This window comes from Colletotrichum navitas, assembly GCF_030913465.1.
Source record: "Colletotrichum navitas strain CBS 125086 chromosome Unknown LY79scaffold_38, whole genome shotgun sequence".
NCBI classification, from domain to species: domain Eukaryota; kingdom Fungi; phylum Ascomycota; class Sordariomycetes; order Glomerellales; family Glomerellaceae; genus Colletotrichum; species Colletotrichum navitas.
This window is the reverse complement of record NW_026850584.1, coordinates 272,393-286,016: the sequence shown is the minus strand read 5'-3', so window position 1 is coordinate 286,016 and position 13,624 is coordinate 272,393. Positions and strand designations below refer to the sequence as shown.

The 13,624-nt window shown below is 51.8% G+C and overlaps 4 protein-coding genes across 4 annotated transcripts; 3 read left to right on the top strand and 1 right to left on the bottom strand.

Annotated features, from left to right (window-relative positions):
* The first annotated feature begins 2,260 nt into the window (after window positions 1-2,260).
* LY79DRAFT_557059 (family 2 glycosyl hydrolase) lies at window positions 2,261-5,033 on the top strand. Its single transcript, XM_060558067.1, has 5 exons — window positions 2,261-3,117; window positions 3,186-3,370; window positions 3,436-3,842; window positions 3,917-4,377; window positions 4,438-5,033. Exons 1-5 carry the CDS (start codon window positions 2,543-2,545, stop codon window positions 4,736-4,738), a joined length of 1,929 nt encoding a protein of 642 aa, XP_060413131.1. The 5' UTR covers window positions 2,261-2,542; the 3' UTR covers window positions 4,739-5,033.
* A 579-nt stretch (window positions 5,034-5,612) lies between these two features.
* Window positions 5,613-6,461, bottom strand: LY79DRAFT_517562 (SnoaL-like polyketide cyclase; the record flags this gene model as incomplete). Its single annotated transcript, XM_060554951.1, has 1 exon — window positions 5,613-6,461. The coding sequence occupies one exon, from the start codon at window positions 6,459-6,461 to the stop codon at window positions 5,613-5,615; it is 849 nt and encodes a 282-aa protein (XP_060413130.1).
* Window positions 6,462-7,771: 1,310 nt separating this feature from the next.
* LY79DRAFT_660124 (uncharacterized protein) lies at window positions 7,772-8,630 on the top strand (the record flags this gene model as incomplete). The annotated part of the gene is made up of 2 exons (XM_060562764.1): window positions 7,772-8,098; window positions 8,155-8,630. Exons 1-2 carry the CDS (start codon window positions 7,837-7,839, stop codon window positions 8,628-8,630), a joined length of 738 nt encoding a protein of 245 aa, XP_060413129.1. The 5' UTR covers window positions 7,772-7,836.
* Window positions 8,631-12,121: 3,491 nt separating this feature from the next.
* On the top strand, window positions 12,122-13,624 carry LY79DRAFT_517594 (fasciclin domain-containing protein; the record flags this gene model as incomplete). The annotated part of the gene is made up of 3 exons (XM_060554952.1): window positions 12,122-12,256; window positions 12,415-12,459; window positions 12,581-13,624. 3 exons carry the CDS (start codon window positions 12,122-12,124, stop codon window positions 13,622-13,624), a joined length of 1,224 nt encoding a protein of 407 aa, XP_060413128.1.

Genomic DNA, 13,624 nt, shown 5'->3' with positions numbered 1-13,624 from the left:
CACATTTTTAACAAGTTCTTGATTAGATGAATCTCTTGCATCGGTTTCTCTTGCATCGGTTTCGCTTCCATGAATTCTACAGTCTTTCTGCCCATAAGCTCTTGATCTCTTTGTTTCTTGGCTAAGGGTGTGCGTCGATTCTACGGTTCCTCTGCCGTTTGAGACTGCCCCTATGATTCCAGCCCTTCAAACCCTGTTGAGCCGGACAAAGGTTAACAGGCTATGCCTTTAATGCAAACCATGGAAGTTCTTCCAAAGCATCCAACCTGTTCGTCAACATGAAGCATGTTTGGTGTTTCGTGGTTTGCTCCCGGTCCTAGCATCTTGAAACTTTCGGGTTTCTGCAAGCTTATGCACCTCATCCCCACGTTTTGGGAGCTGAATTTCAGACGAATTGGTGGGACGAAAGGTTAAATTAGAAAACGGGACTCTTCGCCGTCCGGAGTGTCTCGTGGGGCTGTCCCGCATTCATTCTAGCATCAGCTTTAGTGCTCGAGTAATATAACATACTCACTTTTTCCATACTCGGACTCTTTTTACAAAGTGACGACATTTTAGGCTTGCAACGTATGCAATATTGCGATTCCTGCGACAGATATCTCTCAATACAACAAGACTGCAGTACAACTAGTCGCAAGCCTGTATTTCCGTCTTCCCAACTTTCAATATGTAGGTGAGATCGAGGGAGCCCTGGTGTCATCATCTATTTATACGGTTTATTAACCTATAAATACATGCCTGTCCAGTGTGCCCTCATCTGGGCTCCCCTCGACTTCACACAACTTTATCGAAGCCTCCTCATATGTTCGTCCGTTGAGCCATGTCGGCGGTGAAAAATGACATATTTACCAGGTTGGGCTATCACGTCAATACGAGCGGGGATGTGGCATAACGAAAGAGATGATGGTGCATCGTACAAGGGTATTGCTCCAACGGTTCATCTACGAGAGTTCATGACCATTATGCATATCTTCCTATCCGAGACAACCCGCCGGGAGGCCAACTGAATCGCCAAAAGAGGCCTACAACATGCCACGAGACATGCACCACGTGAAAAACACAATGACGCTGGACCGCGATGATCGGTTCAACTTCAAAGAGACCATTGGGTCGCTTGGAAAACAAAAAGGTCACCTGGACGTACGGTTGAGAAAAGGCACTAGGTAATCAGTCTAGCCAAGTCAGTAGAGGGAACCCAAAAAAAAAAAAACACTGCCCGTCGATCTCTCGCAGCCCATCCCCGCATGCACACTCCGGGAATTAAAGACAAGGTTCAGCCCCTCCCGCCGGCGACGAGAAAGGACAGAGGAGCCAGTCGGGTATGGCCAACAAACCTGCCGCACCCTGCAACCAAGAGGAGTGGAGGAGACAGAGAGATGCGGGTTTCCATGGCGTGATACATTTCGAATGCAGAGAGGTTCCACGATTGTTCGATACGAGGTGGGAAAGACAACATGAGGCCCGCTGGCTGCTTGAGAGATGCCTTGCAGTGGCAGTTCGCCATGACATAACCCAGATTACTTTTGGCCTTGCCCTAAATCGAATGGGCCTGTCGATCACTCCTTTGTCCCATGAATAGAATAGCATGGGCATAATAGTAGAGAACCTCACCATGGCGGCGACGCCTCATCAAAGAGGAACCCTTTGGGTTGGGGGAGGTTGGATCTGTTGGTCAGACATTGCAACCCTTAACGGGCCGATGCAACGCTTCTCCTTTTCCGCATCGCGCTTTGAGTGGCCGGCCAAGGATGCCAGACCTACTAGCGAGCTGACGGGCTCATGGTCTCGAGAAACGACAATATCGACCGACGTGAAGGTCTTGTGGCCAGCCCGTTCCCCCCCCTCTCCAGATGACCGCATCATGCAGCATGTTCCGTACTACCTCATCAAATCGCTCCACGTGCTGCGTACAACAACTGGTTAAGCCGTTGCTTATTTCGATGTTGTGGTTACTCGCATGCTACCAGCCCGGCACCTGAGCGAATCCCCCGCCTTTTCCACTCAAAGGCCAAGCGGCCAAGACATGGGAAACCAGAGAATTGCGACTGCCTGTTTCTGGCTATGTGGAGAAGTGGTTCACCGGGATGCAACATTGCATGCCTTTCTGCATGGCACGTCACCGTGAGTGAACCCCGGCGAAGGAGAGGAACTTTGGAAAACCTTGAGTCGTTTCCCTGGAGAAGCCAGTCCGCATCCAGCTCGCTTGAGTCAATGCCGAGATGTCCGGGAAGAGGAAGGGAAGTAATCCGATGTTGTTCGTGAAGCTTGCGCGCACCGGTCAATTTATTTAATGGAGTCTGCAAGTCGGCGCAATCTCAACGCCCGTCCCAACCAAGGATAACCCCAGACCTTCTTTTCAACAAACAAACCTTGAGTATAACAGGAGCATCCCCCGTTGCGCTGTGACCCCTCTCGTTCGTGCTGCACCTCGCGTTCTCTCTTTAATTCTCCTGTCCCGATTTCCGTGGCTATCTTGGAAAATTGATCGCTCTGGGGGAACCGGCACTGAACATCATCTCGGCGCTCTCTAGTACTCTTCAAGATGCGTCTCACGCAGGCGCTTCTCTCGTCTGCGCTGACGGCGCTCTCCATTGCTGCCACCACAGACACTCTCAATGCGACGACAACCAGTGAAGGAGGCTCAGATGCGACGTCCGGGTCCGCGGAGCCCTACAAGCTCCAGACCCCGCCTCTCGACACGGATTGGACATCCAAGGTCGGGAGAAACCCTTGGCCGGAGCACCCACGACCGCAGCTGCGCCGAGAGAAGTGGCTGAACCTGAACGGCATCTGGACCTACCGGGCCGCGAGCGGAGGTGATGATGTCAACCACCCACCTTCCGGCAGCACGCTGGACAGGGAGGTCCTGATCCCGTCGTGCATTGAGAGCGGACTCTCCGGGCTCCAGGAGCTCGGCGTGACGCACTTTTGGCTGGCGACGACGTTCCAAGTGCCCAGAGACTGGGGCAATCAGTCGGTGCTCATCAACTTTGAGGCCGTCGACTACGAGGCGACCGTGTTCATCAACGGCCAGAAGGCCGGGTTCCACCGCGGAGGATACTTCCGCTTCACGATCGACGCGACGAAGTACCTCAAACCCGGCGGAAACAACACTTTGTGAGTGGAATCATCTGTATTCTTCAATCTAACGGGCCGCAAACTGACAAAAAACCCTCCCTTTCAAGGCTAGTGTTTGTCTTTGACCCCACGGATGAGCAAGGCTACGTCATTCCAATCGGCAAACAGACTAGGTCTCCTTCGCACATTTTCTACCGTTCATGCTCCGGCATCTGGCAGACGGTCTGGCTGGAGAGCACTCCTCAAAACCGCATCACCCAGTTGGACGTGGCCGCTGACCATCAAGGAAATGGTATGTCCCACATCCACGCCAGAGAGCAGCTCAGCAGCGGCCGCCCCGCATCTAACATTGCCTAGTCAACGTGCTTGTTCACAGCTACTCCAGCCCGCCGTCGCAAGTGCACATTGCTGTCATTGACAAGAATGGCCAGACTATAGGGGAGAGCGACGGAACTTCCGACACCCCCTTCAACTTCACCGTGCCTTCGCCTGACGTCTGGTCGCCGTCAAACCCCAATCTGTACAACATTACGGTGACGATGGGCCGGGACAAGGTTTCGAGCTACACCGGCTTCCGCACAATCTCTACCGGCATGGTTGATGGAATCAAGCGCCCTCTGCTGAATGGAGAGTTCATCTTCATGTTCGGAACCCTCGACCAGGGATACTGGCCCGACGGGCTTCACCTGCCGCCGAGCGTGGAGGCTATGACTTATGACCTGAAAGTGCTCAAGAACCTTGGCATGAATATGGTTCGCAAGCACGTAAGACGCCGCTTCTCAACTCCCTTTTCTTTCCCGAAATCTAATATTGTTGTTTTTCTCTGACACTGTCCTAGGTCAAAGTTGAGCCTGACTTGTTCTATCACGCTTGTGACACGCTCGGCCTCCTCGTCATCCAGGACATGCCAAGCCTCACAGCCGACTCTTCGCGTCTGCCGAACCCCGAGCAGCAGGCCGAGTTCGAGCGCCAGCTGCAGATCATGATCCAAGAGCACAAGAGCTACACCAGCATCGTCACCTGGACCATCTTCAACGAAGGCTGGGGCCAGCTCAGGAACCCGCCCTACCCAGAGGGGAGCCTCGTAGACGTCGTCCGCAAAATCGACCCCACGAGACTCGTCAACGCCAACAGCGGCTGGTACGATCATGGATTCGGCGACTACTCGGACAATCACCACTACGCCAATCCCCAGTGTGGCACGCCGTTTTATTCTCTCGCTTCGACGCCTTATGACAAGTCGCGCATCGGGCTTCAAGGCGAATTCGGTGGCATCGGGCACAACGTCTCCATCGAGCAGTGAGCACAGCTTTCCTCCCGTAAAGATTCCTTCAATGGTCACGCTAACGGACTTGGCAGTCTCTGGAACGTGCAGCAGGCGATCGATACCATCAACCAGACCTACGAGATCAACGAGAACCTCGAGGCCTACAACTACCGTGGCCGAGTGCTTCTCAGGGAGTTCCGTGAGCAGGTGGAGATGTACGCGTGCAGCGGCGGCGTCTGGACGCAGACGAGCGATGTCGAGGGCGAGGTCAACGGCCTGCTCACGTACGACCGCCGCGTCATCCGGCCCGACATCGCTCAGTGGCAGGTGGACATCAAGAGCTTGTTCGACGCCGCCCAGGCCAGGAGTGGCCCTGTGAACGCTACCATGTAAGCAGTGACGGCCGCGCGCCAGCGTTTTTATCTTTTATTTTTTTCTTTTATCGATTTTGTTTATACACAACTATCTTGAGAGAGACAGTAATGCTAAAGATGAGATGTCCTCATGAACAGTCCAGTCGAGGACGAGGGCCAGATAAGAATCGTGTAGTCCTGACTGCTTGATGTTCAAAGAACCGGCTGTTTTCTTTTGAGATACTTCGCCGGTGATGTAATTCTAGATAGAGATTATGCAGTATTGACGCGTATCTTGGTCAAATTTCACCTCTCATTTGCAGCTAGGTCCATTCATTACAGTATTTTGTCCTCAATGCGACACATAGTTGCGTAGCGCATGCTGGGTTCGACTGGATGTATCGTTGTCAAAGACAGCTCTGCCTCCTGGTCTTCTTGGGAAAAGGCTCATCTTATTTTACTGGGCCATCCGGAATCTTAACCAGTAGAAAGTGAGTTATTTATGATTAACTTTTACTACGTCAGATGTTTATCGGCAATGACACTCCTCCTTGAAATCATGACACTCAATGAATCTTCAGTGATCCCACGTGCTCGTAAAAGGTTCCGGGTACAGATTATTTCGTTCCTCGCTCCTTGAGTAACCCCCTTCATACGAGCCAGATACCACACAGTTCTGTCGCGAACCCCATCCCGGAGACCAGTCACAGGCTCACAGCCGGTGTTTGACTTCGGGCTCGAATAAAATTCGCAGGGATGCCTCAACTTGTTGAAGAAGAAGTGTGATTGACTTTCGGCTGACATATTTCCTGTGTACACCATGATTGATATATCAGGCTTGGAGCGGACTGCTTTCTGTAGCGTATGAGAGCTTGTCTGCCCGAGGAGTGGCGGCTTGCTGCCTTGCCTTTTCCCTATGCAACATCCTTTCCCATTTGCTTCCGATACAGGTCCAGTTCTATGGTCGACCACACGCGCGATATCTTCCCCTGCTCAAGCTGATAGATGACATGCTCGTGGAACCTGACAGAGGTGCCGTTGGGCGTCGCGCCTCCCCACTCCTTGACCGGCGTCCCCGTGAACTCCAGCCTCGCCGCAATCTGCTGCGTCTCTTCGTCCGCAAACAGGTCTTGGATGTCAAAGTGGAGTCCTTCGATGGCGTCCTGGCTGTCGCTGATCAGAGGTATGTACTCGGCGATCGTGAGCTCGCGGCCGTTGTGCTTCAGCACCGGCTGGCAGAAGATGTCGAATTCCTCACTCATTGGCTTTTCATTTATGCTCTTAATGTAGCTTTGGTAGAACGACTTGAGTTCAGCCGATGGTTTCGAGGAGGATCTCTCTCTGTTAGGTAGCGCAGAGAAGGAGGACGGTGTGGATGGCACCACCGGCACTCGGTTTCGGAAACCGTCTTCATCTCTGATGGTTTGCCAAGTGGACAGAAGATTGCCTGCGAAGTTGGCGAAGACGATTTCCTGATATTCGAACGGCTCGGAGGCCGCGGGAGTGACGCGGTTGATGAGACGTGCGGCGATGCTTGGGGTGTCGGCATCAAGCAGCATCGCATCGATTTTCACCTCTTTGGTGTCTCCGTCTCCCGCAAGGTCGCGACATAGGTGGTCTCGGAAGCAACCCCTCGGTAGCGACTCCCCATCGACAACAACAGCTGGCTGAAGACGGCTTTCTAAGTCCTGCCATCTCTTAGTGTTTTGATCGCGGATCATGCCGCGGAAGCTGGCCTCTGGACTGTTATCGAAGGAAGCCATCACGACGGTGGGGTTTTCCGACAAGCCGTTGAGCAAGAAAATGGCTTATGCTCGTAAGGGCGACGGCGCAAAGGGGACCTGATCTTCGATGATTGACACCACATCGCGCCGTTGACAAATACACGAGGAGCGGGGTTAGCCAAGGATGCGGTCGAGAACGAGTGGGGTTCCCCTTGTGTGTGACACACCACAGTCCGGCCGGTCGGGTGCGGAGCAAGGGGATTAATTCAACGGACCGGACCGGGGTCGCCCTTCGAAGAGGGCTGATCATCGGGCCGCGTCTAGAGATGCCGGCTGCTTGTATATCGGGCATCGCAGCCCCGGAGCGGCAGTTTGACATGGCCCCTACGGCATGGGAAAGTCTAGCTGCAGTTCTTGACTGCACGCGACGCACTGCGCCACACCCACTACTCCTACTAATACTAGACACCACAAGAAGGTCTGCCATATTATCCTACTGTTTTTTCAAGCAGCATCCAGTGTGCTCACTGGAGGCCTCAAGGAAGAGATGATGGCTTGTCTTGACTGTGACAGAGCTGAATAGGAACGGGTTGATGAGCTTCCGATTGGCTCAAGAGCCTTGCCGCAAGTGATGATAGTGAGTTGGGTCGAAACCCTTCATAGTTGTAACAAATGCTAACAGTGGGTTCCTTGATGGCGAAATCTTTTTTAAACATTTATATGACTGCATTGCCCTCTAAGGTTGATGCCAGTGTATTTTCTTCGGATTTATGCACGTAACATTGATTTCGGCTATTTTTTGTAGGGAGATCTATCCCGAAAATGTCTAGTGCATCCGTCTAACAAATACCCACTATTTGCCCTGTTTCGCCAAGACACCAGTGCGTAAACCGCCTATTGCAGTATTGCCTATTTCAACATTGAGAGGATTGGCGTACCAACCAGTGCGTCGGTGGCAATATTGTTGTTATAAGACAGGTTGCTGTGTACAAGAGTTCCACATAGCAGTAGTAATATAAAGCTGATTACTACAATTATAAATCTTGATGCTATGCAAAGCTAGTGACGTGCTGCCTAGAACTATATCTATAAGAGACCTATCGGTAATCTCCGGGTGCTCCACTAGCGACCCTCTATCGACTTGCTAAAAGCCTGCCCTACTATATAATTACCCGGGGGTGTTAGTCAGCCTTCGCCAAAGCTAAACACCCCCTCCTCACGGAAAGCCTCTTCCTTCTGGCTAGTAAATCTCAAATAATTCCGGATATACCTTATAGATAATACTTATGCTATAAATGGGTAGGAATACGGATCACTGTATCTATTCCCTTAGGTTTAGTTTGAAAAGCCAGTCTAGATCATGTGCTTTTTTTAGTTACCTTTGTCTTTACAATTAATTTAACAATACGTCAACATGTTTGCTATTCTACTTTTCTTTCTTCCCCTATTGATTTCAGCTACACCGCTAAGTGACGCTGACATAGAGACACGCGACCTGAACACGTTTGATAAAGTGTTCTGGGTAAACAGAGGTCGTTATCAGTGCACAAGCGGCCAGAAAGCAGACATACTCGCAGCTATTAACGAGGCTCAAGTTATAGTTAAGAAAGCAGTAACCGCATTGTCACTCTCACGTTCTGAGAAGTCTAAAGCATACGTCACTTGGTTTGGAAAAGGTAACTTCCCTTTTGAATAAATCTCATAATAATAAGTCTTTAACTTACGTAATTAGGGAATGCCTCACCGCAAACAAGATTGTCAATTTTTCAACACAACTATCAATCAGTCGCTACAAACTTAGTCCCTCCCACACTACCATTAAGGCTTGAGGAAGTTGGCTGGGATGTCCCATTTCCAGCTACTAAGAAGTCTCTGGTTTACGCTTGTGAGCCTGAAGATGTTTTAATCAACGGACAACGTATGTTTGCTATAACTCGTACGGCAAATTCTGGAGTTCCCGACTTTGGCCCGACTTATGTATCCTTTTACCCTGAGTTCTTTACTCAAACGACCGGCCTAAGAATAGAAGAAGCATCCAAACAATGGAGGCTCCAAAACAAGCTTGACAACGAAGTTGCATATATAAGGAGCTTGACATTAATTCACGAGTTTCAGCACATGTCAAGAGTTACTGGGCTTGGCCGTCACTGTATAGACGTCCAACATCCAACTATTGAGTCTGCATCATGCTATTCTGTTGACTGGTAAGTAATCTATAAACTCCATATCAAATTACTACGATTTGTCAAGTATAAAGGCACTAAAGCTTATCAATAGCTGTCAATCGATCTCCGACAATCTCAAGATAAAAAATGCACAGAATTTTGCCGCTTTTGCAGCGGACGTTTATACGTGGCCAAAAAGAGCAAAACCCTCCCCTTGGACCCCTTGGAAACAGACTTAGTCCATATCAGAAGGGCCGCCAATCATTCGCTAGACCAGGCATGGTCCGAGGGCAAGGTAGCCTCGCTCCTACGGCTCGACGTGTCAGGAGCATATGACAATGTCTCCCGAGAACGACAGATTCACAACCTCCAATATCGCCGAGTTAGTCAGAGGATCAGTCAATGGGTAGCTTCCTTAGAAAGGAATGACCACAGCCAAGCGGGAGGGAGGCAGTTTAGACAGAAATAGCTTGTTGAGCAGACGAGGATATTTCTGTGTGGGATGCTGGCCCCATAGGAAACAGGAAGTGGGAACACCAGGATTTATAGTTGCACGCTGCATAGCGACGATCAACTGCACCGCAATGCAAAAACCTCGAGAACGACATAAGCATATGCCTTCCGTTGGTCGTCGTTGGGGCTTGGACGCGGCACTGCGTTGACAGGGTCATTTCCTGAGGAAGTCCTAATGCCAAACATTGTACAACAGAAATCCCATTACAGAACAGGATCCAGCACGGGATCCAGAAGGGGTTGTACAGTGAGGTGCCAAAAGTCTCGGCACACCCACTAATTTCCCAGCCACCACCACCATTATAACTGCATCATTTTAACGAGCAACAAAACCATCAACTTTATATATAAGAACAAAAGGCTTGCTTACTAGAACCTTACCTATTAATATCTACGTAATTGTTGACTAGAGAAACTTTATTATTCAAGGCCTTAAAGATCTTTATATTGTCTAAGGTAGTTGGCTACTAGTCTATGTTGCCTTTTCATCTTGTTGGCTCCTTGACTGATGAAAGGGATAACTGGTGCCTGGGTTCCAAAACGCTTTATCAGGTTCTCCAGGGTTACCCTTAATGTTCCAAGCACGCCAGTTGATAATGTCTTTTTCATAGGCAAGCAACTCTTCCCTCTTCTTAAAACACCTACCAAAAAGGCCTAACGAGTCTGCATTCGCTAGCTTAGTTGGGATAAGCATTTGCAAATCTTCCCCCCTGGCTGCAATATATGAGAAGCGCAGTGTCTCTTCGGGTATTAGATTAGATGCCCTAACATACTGAGCAATTTTATCCTCTCTTTTACCCCATAGCATTTTAGGTTTTGAGTTTTTAGAATGGTCGTTACGTTGATAAAATTGTGGAATCCATATTTTAGGGGCTGCTTTCAACCGGTGCTCGTCTGCTTTAATTACGCAAAACCAGTTCACCTTTGTTGGATCGCCAAGCCACCCAGCAGGTTTTTGCCCTATATTAGTTTGGTCCGTTTAGTTACGTCCAAGGAGGGTAGTGATAGGTAGGGTCTCACCCAAGTAAACGCCACGGCCAATCTGGGAGGGTAGCCAATCCCAATCAAACCCTGGGTCTCTAAAAGGCCTGTTTCGTTTGTTGATTTCTAGGGCTTCTTCCTCGGAGGCTGTGCGATAGCCAATAGTTATCTTCTCAGCTTGAGCAGTGATAGACAGGAAGCCCAGAGCTAGAAAGAGAAAAACCTGACTCAAGTACATTATTCCGGTTTTAAACAATGTTAACTTGGAGAGTGACACGATGTAGTATGTTTCTACGAATTGAAGCTGTGATGGATTGTGATCTAGTTCTTATATTCATTGTTTGAAAGTTAAGTTAGTGTGAATAAGGTTTAAGGTTGTGAAACTGTGGGTTTTCTATGAAATCAACATAATCCTTTGCTTTAACATGTTTATATTGCAATTTATCCGTGTTGTGTAGTCAGATTGCTTAGGTAGTTCGGGCGGGGGTGTGAAGTTGCAATACTTCCTTTAACGGCGATTTCCGGGGTTATATTAGTAATTTACATAGTGATGATTTTCGGATTTGCCCGAAAAGGAATTCTATCGCCAAACTGCGACACGTGAGGAATGCGGGGCGATGACAAGTTCTGTTTGACATGCTGCGGCCATATAAGAATCTACCTAATATGTTTAAGATCAATCAATCAATCTATCGCAGATATGAGCGGACGGCGAATTTACCCACAAACCGAAACAGTGCCGAGGGCTAGGCTCAGGGTAACCAGCCCGCCATCTGCTCACCTGTGCTCAGCTTCGGCTCAGGTTAAAGCGACTACAGATTAGTCCCTACACTTAATACGGATTTAGGACGAAAATCTTGTCGCAGGTGACTATCTAGGTATGAGACAAAATCTGTGGGGTGTCTAACTACGCGACTCTGCTGAATCCTATCTAGCAGCTTGCATATTACTTTGTTGATAGCTGTACTTAATAATTTGATATCTAGCTACTTTCTTTATTTATTCTTATTGTATATTACTTACTTTAAGAAGCCTATTAATTGCTGCTCTAGTACCTTTTAGTTTACTTAGGTATATAATCATACACTATTTCCTTATATAACTGTTACAATAGACTGTCTAAGTCTGTCTTTACCCTTTAATGTAATATAAAAAGAGAGACCATCTTGGCCTTGGCCAGATCATGCAGGTATGTATATAGGCTTATCTGCCCCTGCCCGTCTACCCTGGCACTGGCACACACCGCTAAAAGCTGACGAGCGCTGGGAATGGCGCCACCGATACCCGTTTCCATCTTCTTTCGGCCGTTTCCTTTCACCTCACCCCTCACCGCGCCCCCCCCCCCCCGGGGCTTGCTCTTTAACACCGTCCTTCGCGACCTTGCAAGAAAATGAGAGGCAGAAGGACGTAACCCCAGATCGGCCACCGTGCTGAATGTCCCAATCTCGTCGACCGAGGGCACTGCGAACTTTCAGGCCAACGTTGCGAAATTGGACCCTTCGTATGCAGGCCACCATTGCCACGCCGTGCTGCCTGTCCAGGGAGGGGGGAGGGTATCGGCGGGTGTGCATGCTTTCCGGATAAAGCTGGGCGCGACCCCCCCCCCCCCCCCCCCCCAGAGTCGCCGGGGGTTTCTACTGCTCGTTTAGGGGCCCGAATTCCAGGCCCGAATCGCCATGATGCCGACATGCATGGAACGGAAGGGTGAAGGGTAGGATCGCGTGGCCTTCTCAGGAAGTCGCCCTCGCCCTCGCCCTGGCGCCTGTGCCGCGCGCGAGGACTTGGCCTGGACCGGCTTTGCTTCCCTCTTTTGTCCATCGCCGAGTGCTCTCCCTCGACTGCTTGAAGCCAGCTGTTTGCGGGGTGCGTTCTTTGTCTGCTTTTTATTTGCTGTTGATGCCCATTGTACCGCGGGTCGCTTTGATCGCAAGAGCCACTCTCTAAACTCCATCGTAGCAGCCTGGTTTCTATTTTGCCCTCAGATCTTCTTCTCCAAGCTTCTCGCTGGCGGTGGGCGCAACGTCACGACAGGTGAACAAGATGAGGCCATCTACGCGCACATTCCTGGCCGCCGCGGCATCGGCGGTGTTGGGCGCGTCTATCGCCGCGGCACACGGACTCGAGGAGGTCCTCGGCAAGCAGGCGAATCTAACGACGTTCCGCGGTCTAGTCAAGGTACGCACGTCCGAGCACGGGAGGGGTGTGGGCTATATGTTTGAGAAGTATGCATCGCATGCGCACGGCAGCCATCGGGTCTCGGCCCCCGTCGTCCTGTGGTCTCGAGACTAACACATCTCATCCACGTTCGGTGCAGCTGACAAGTGAGACTACAGGATCATACAGATATCTTCTCGAGGCTGCCCAAATCGGGTGTCACGGTACGTTGATCCCGTTCGCATCCCCCTCCTTTCCATTCCACGGTTCGTACCTTTGGCGCCAGCTGGACGGGACGAGTGGCGATGCCGGAAACCGCCGCGGTTTCACTGACACGAGCGCCAGATCCTCGCCCCGAGCGACTCAGCATACCTGAAGTGGCAGGGCTGGGACGCCGACAAGGACGCTATCCCCTTCGCGCTGCAATACGGCGTCCTCAAAGGCAGGCTCTCCTTTAATGCTCTGGTGCCGGGCGACTCGTCCGTCGAGTCGACCCTCCTCACGGACGCGCGCTTCTCCAACGTCACGGACGGCCAGCAGGTCCTGGTCACCAAGCAGCCCAACGGCGACGTCGTCGTGACGTCGGGCGTGGCGTCGCGCACCACTGCGCTCGCCGCCGACATCCCCTTTGACGGCGGGCTCATCCAGGTGGTCGACAGCCTGATGGTCACGCCCGCGCGCCTCGAGACGACCGCCCGCGACGCCTACCGGGAGTTCACGTCCTTCCTCGGCGCCCTCTACACGGCCGACCTCGTCGCCGAGTTCGCCGAGACGAAGGACGTCACCATCTTCGCCCCGCGGAACGCCGCCTTCCAGCAGGTCGCCGGCGCGCTGTCCGGCATGGGCAAGGACGCGCTCCGTCGCGTGCTGCGGTACCACCTGGTGCCCTCGGTCGTCGCGCAGGCCTCGTCGCTGGCCAACGCGACCGAGCTCGACACGGCGGTCGCCGGGAAGAGCGTCGCGCTGACGCCCTCCAACAACGAAATCTTTGTCGACTCTGCGCGCGTCATCCAGACCAACATCCTCGTCGCGAACGGCGTGATCCAGATGATCGACGCCGTGCTCAACGTCGACGCCCGAAACGTCGTGCCCGACGTGACGGCCGTCTCGCAGGACCCCGTCTTCACGATCACGGGCACGCCGCAGACGGGGACCGCAGCCCCGACGCCGTTCGTCTCCGCGCTGCCGTGTACGACAGACTGTCTAGGGAGCGGCGGCAGAGGCGGTGGGGCCGGCAAGACGGCAACTGGTGGGGTCGCTCAGAGTTCTAGCACAGCGGGCGCCGCCGCAGCCCGGTGTACCGGCGGGCCGGTAGGAGCCGCAGCGGGAGTGGGATTGAGTTTGGCCATGGGGGTGGCGGGAATGGACGTCTTGGGGGTCATCGTCTGA

Bases quoted from the DNA above. Each gene is read 5' to 3' on its own strand.
- LY79DRAFT_557059 (XM_060558067.1), top strand. From the start codon at position 2,543: ATGCGTCTCACGCAGGCGCTTCTCTCGTCTGCGCTGACGGCGCTCTCC. The intron at 3,371-3,435 runs GTATGTCCCACA...AACATTGCCTAG, and splicing joins CGCTGACCATCAAGGAAATG to TCAACGTGCTTGTTCACAGC. The intron at 3,843-3,916 runs GTAAGACGCCGC...ACACTGTCCTAG, and splicing joins TGAATATGGTTCGCAAGCAC to GTCAAAGTTGAGCCTGACTT.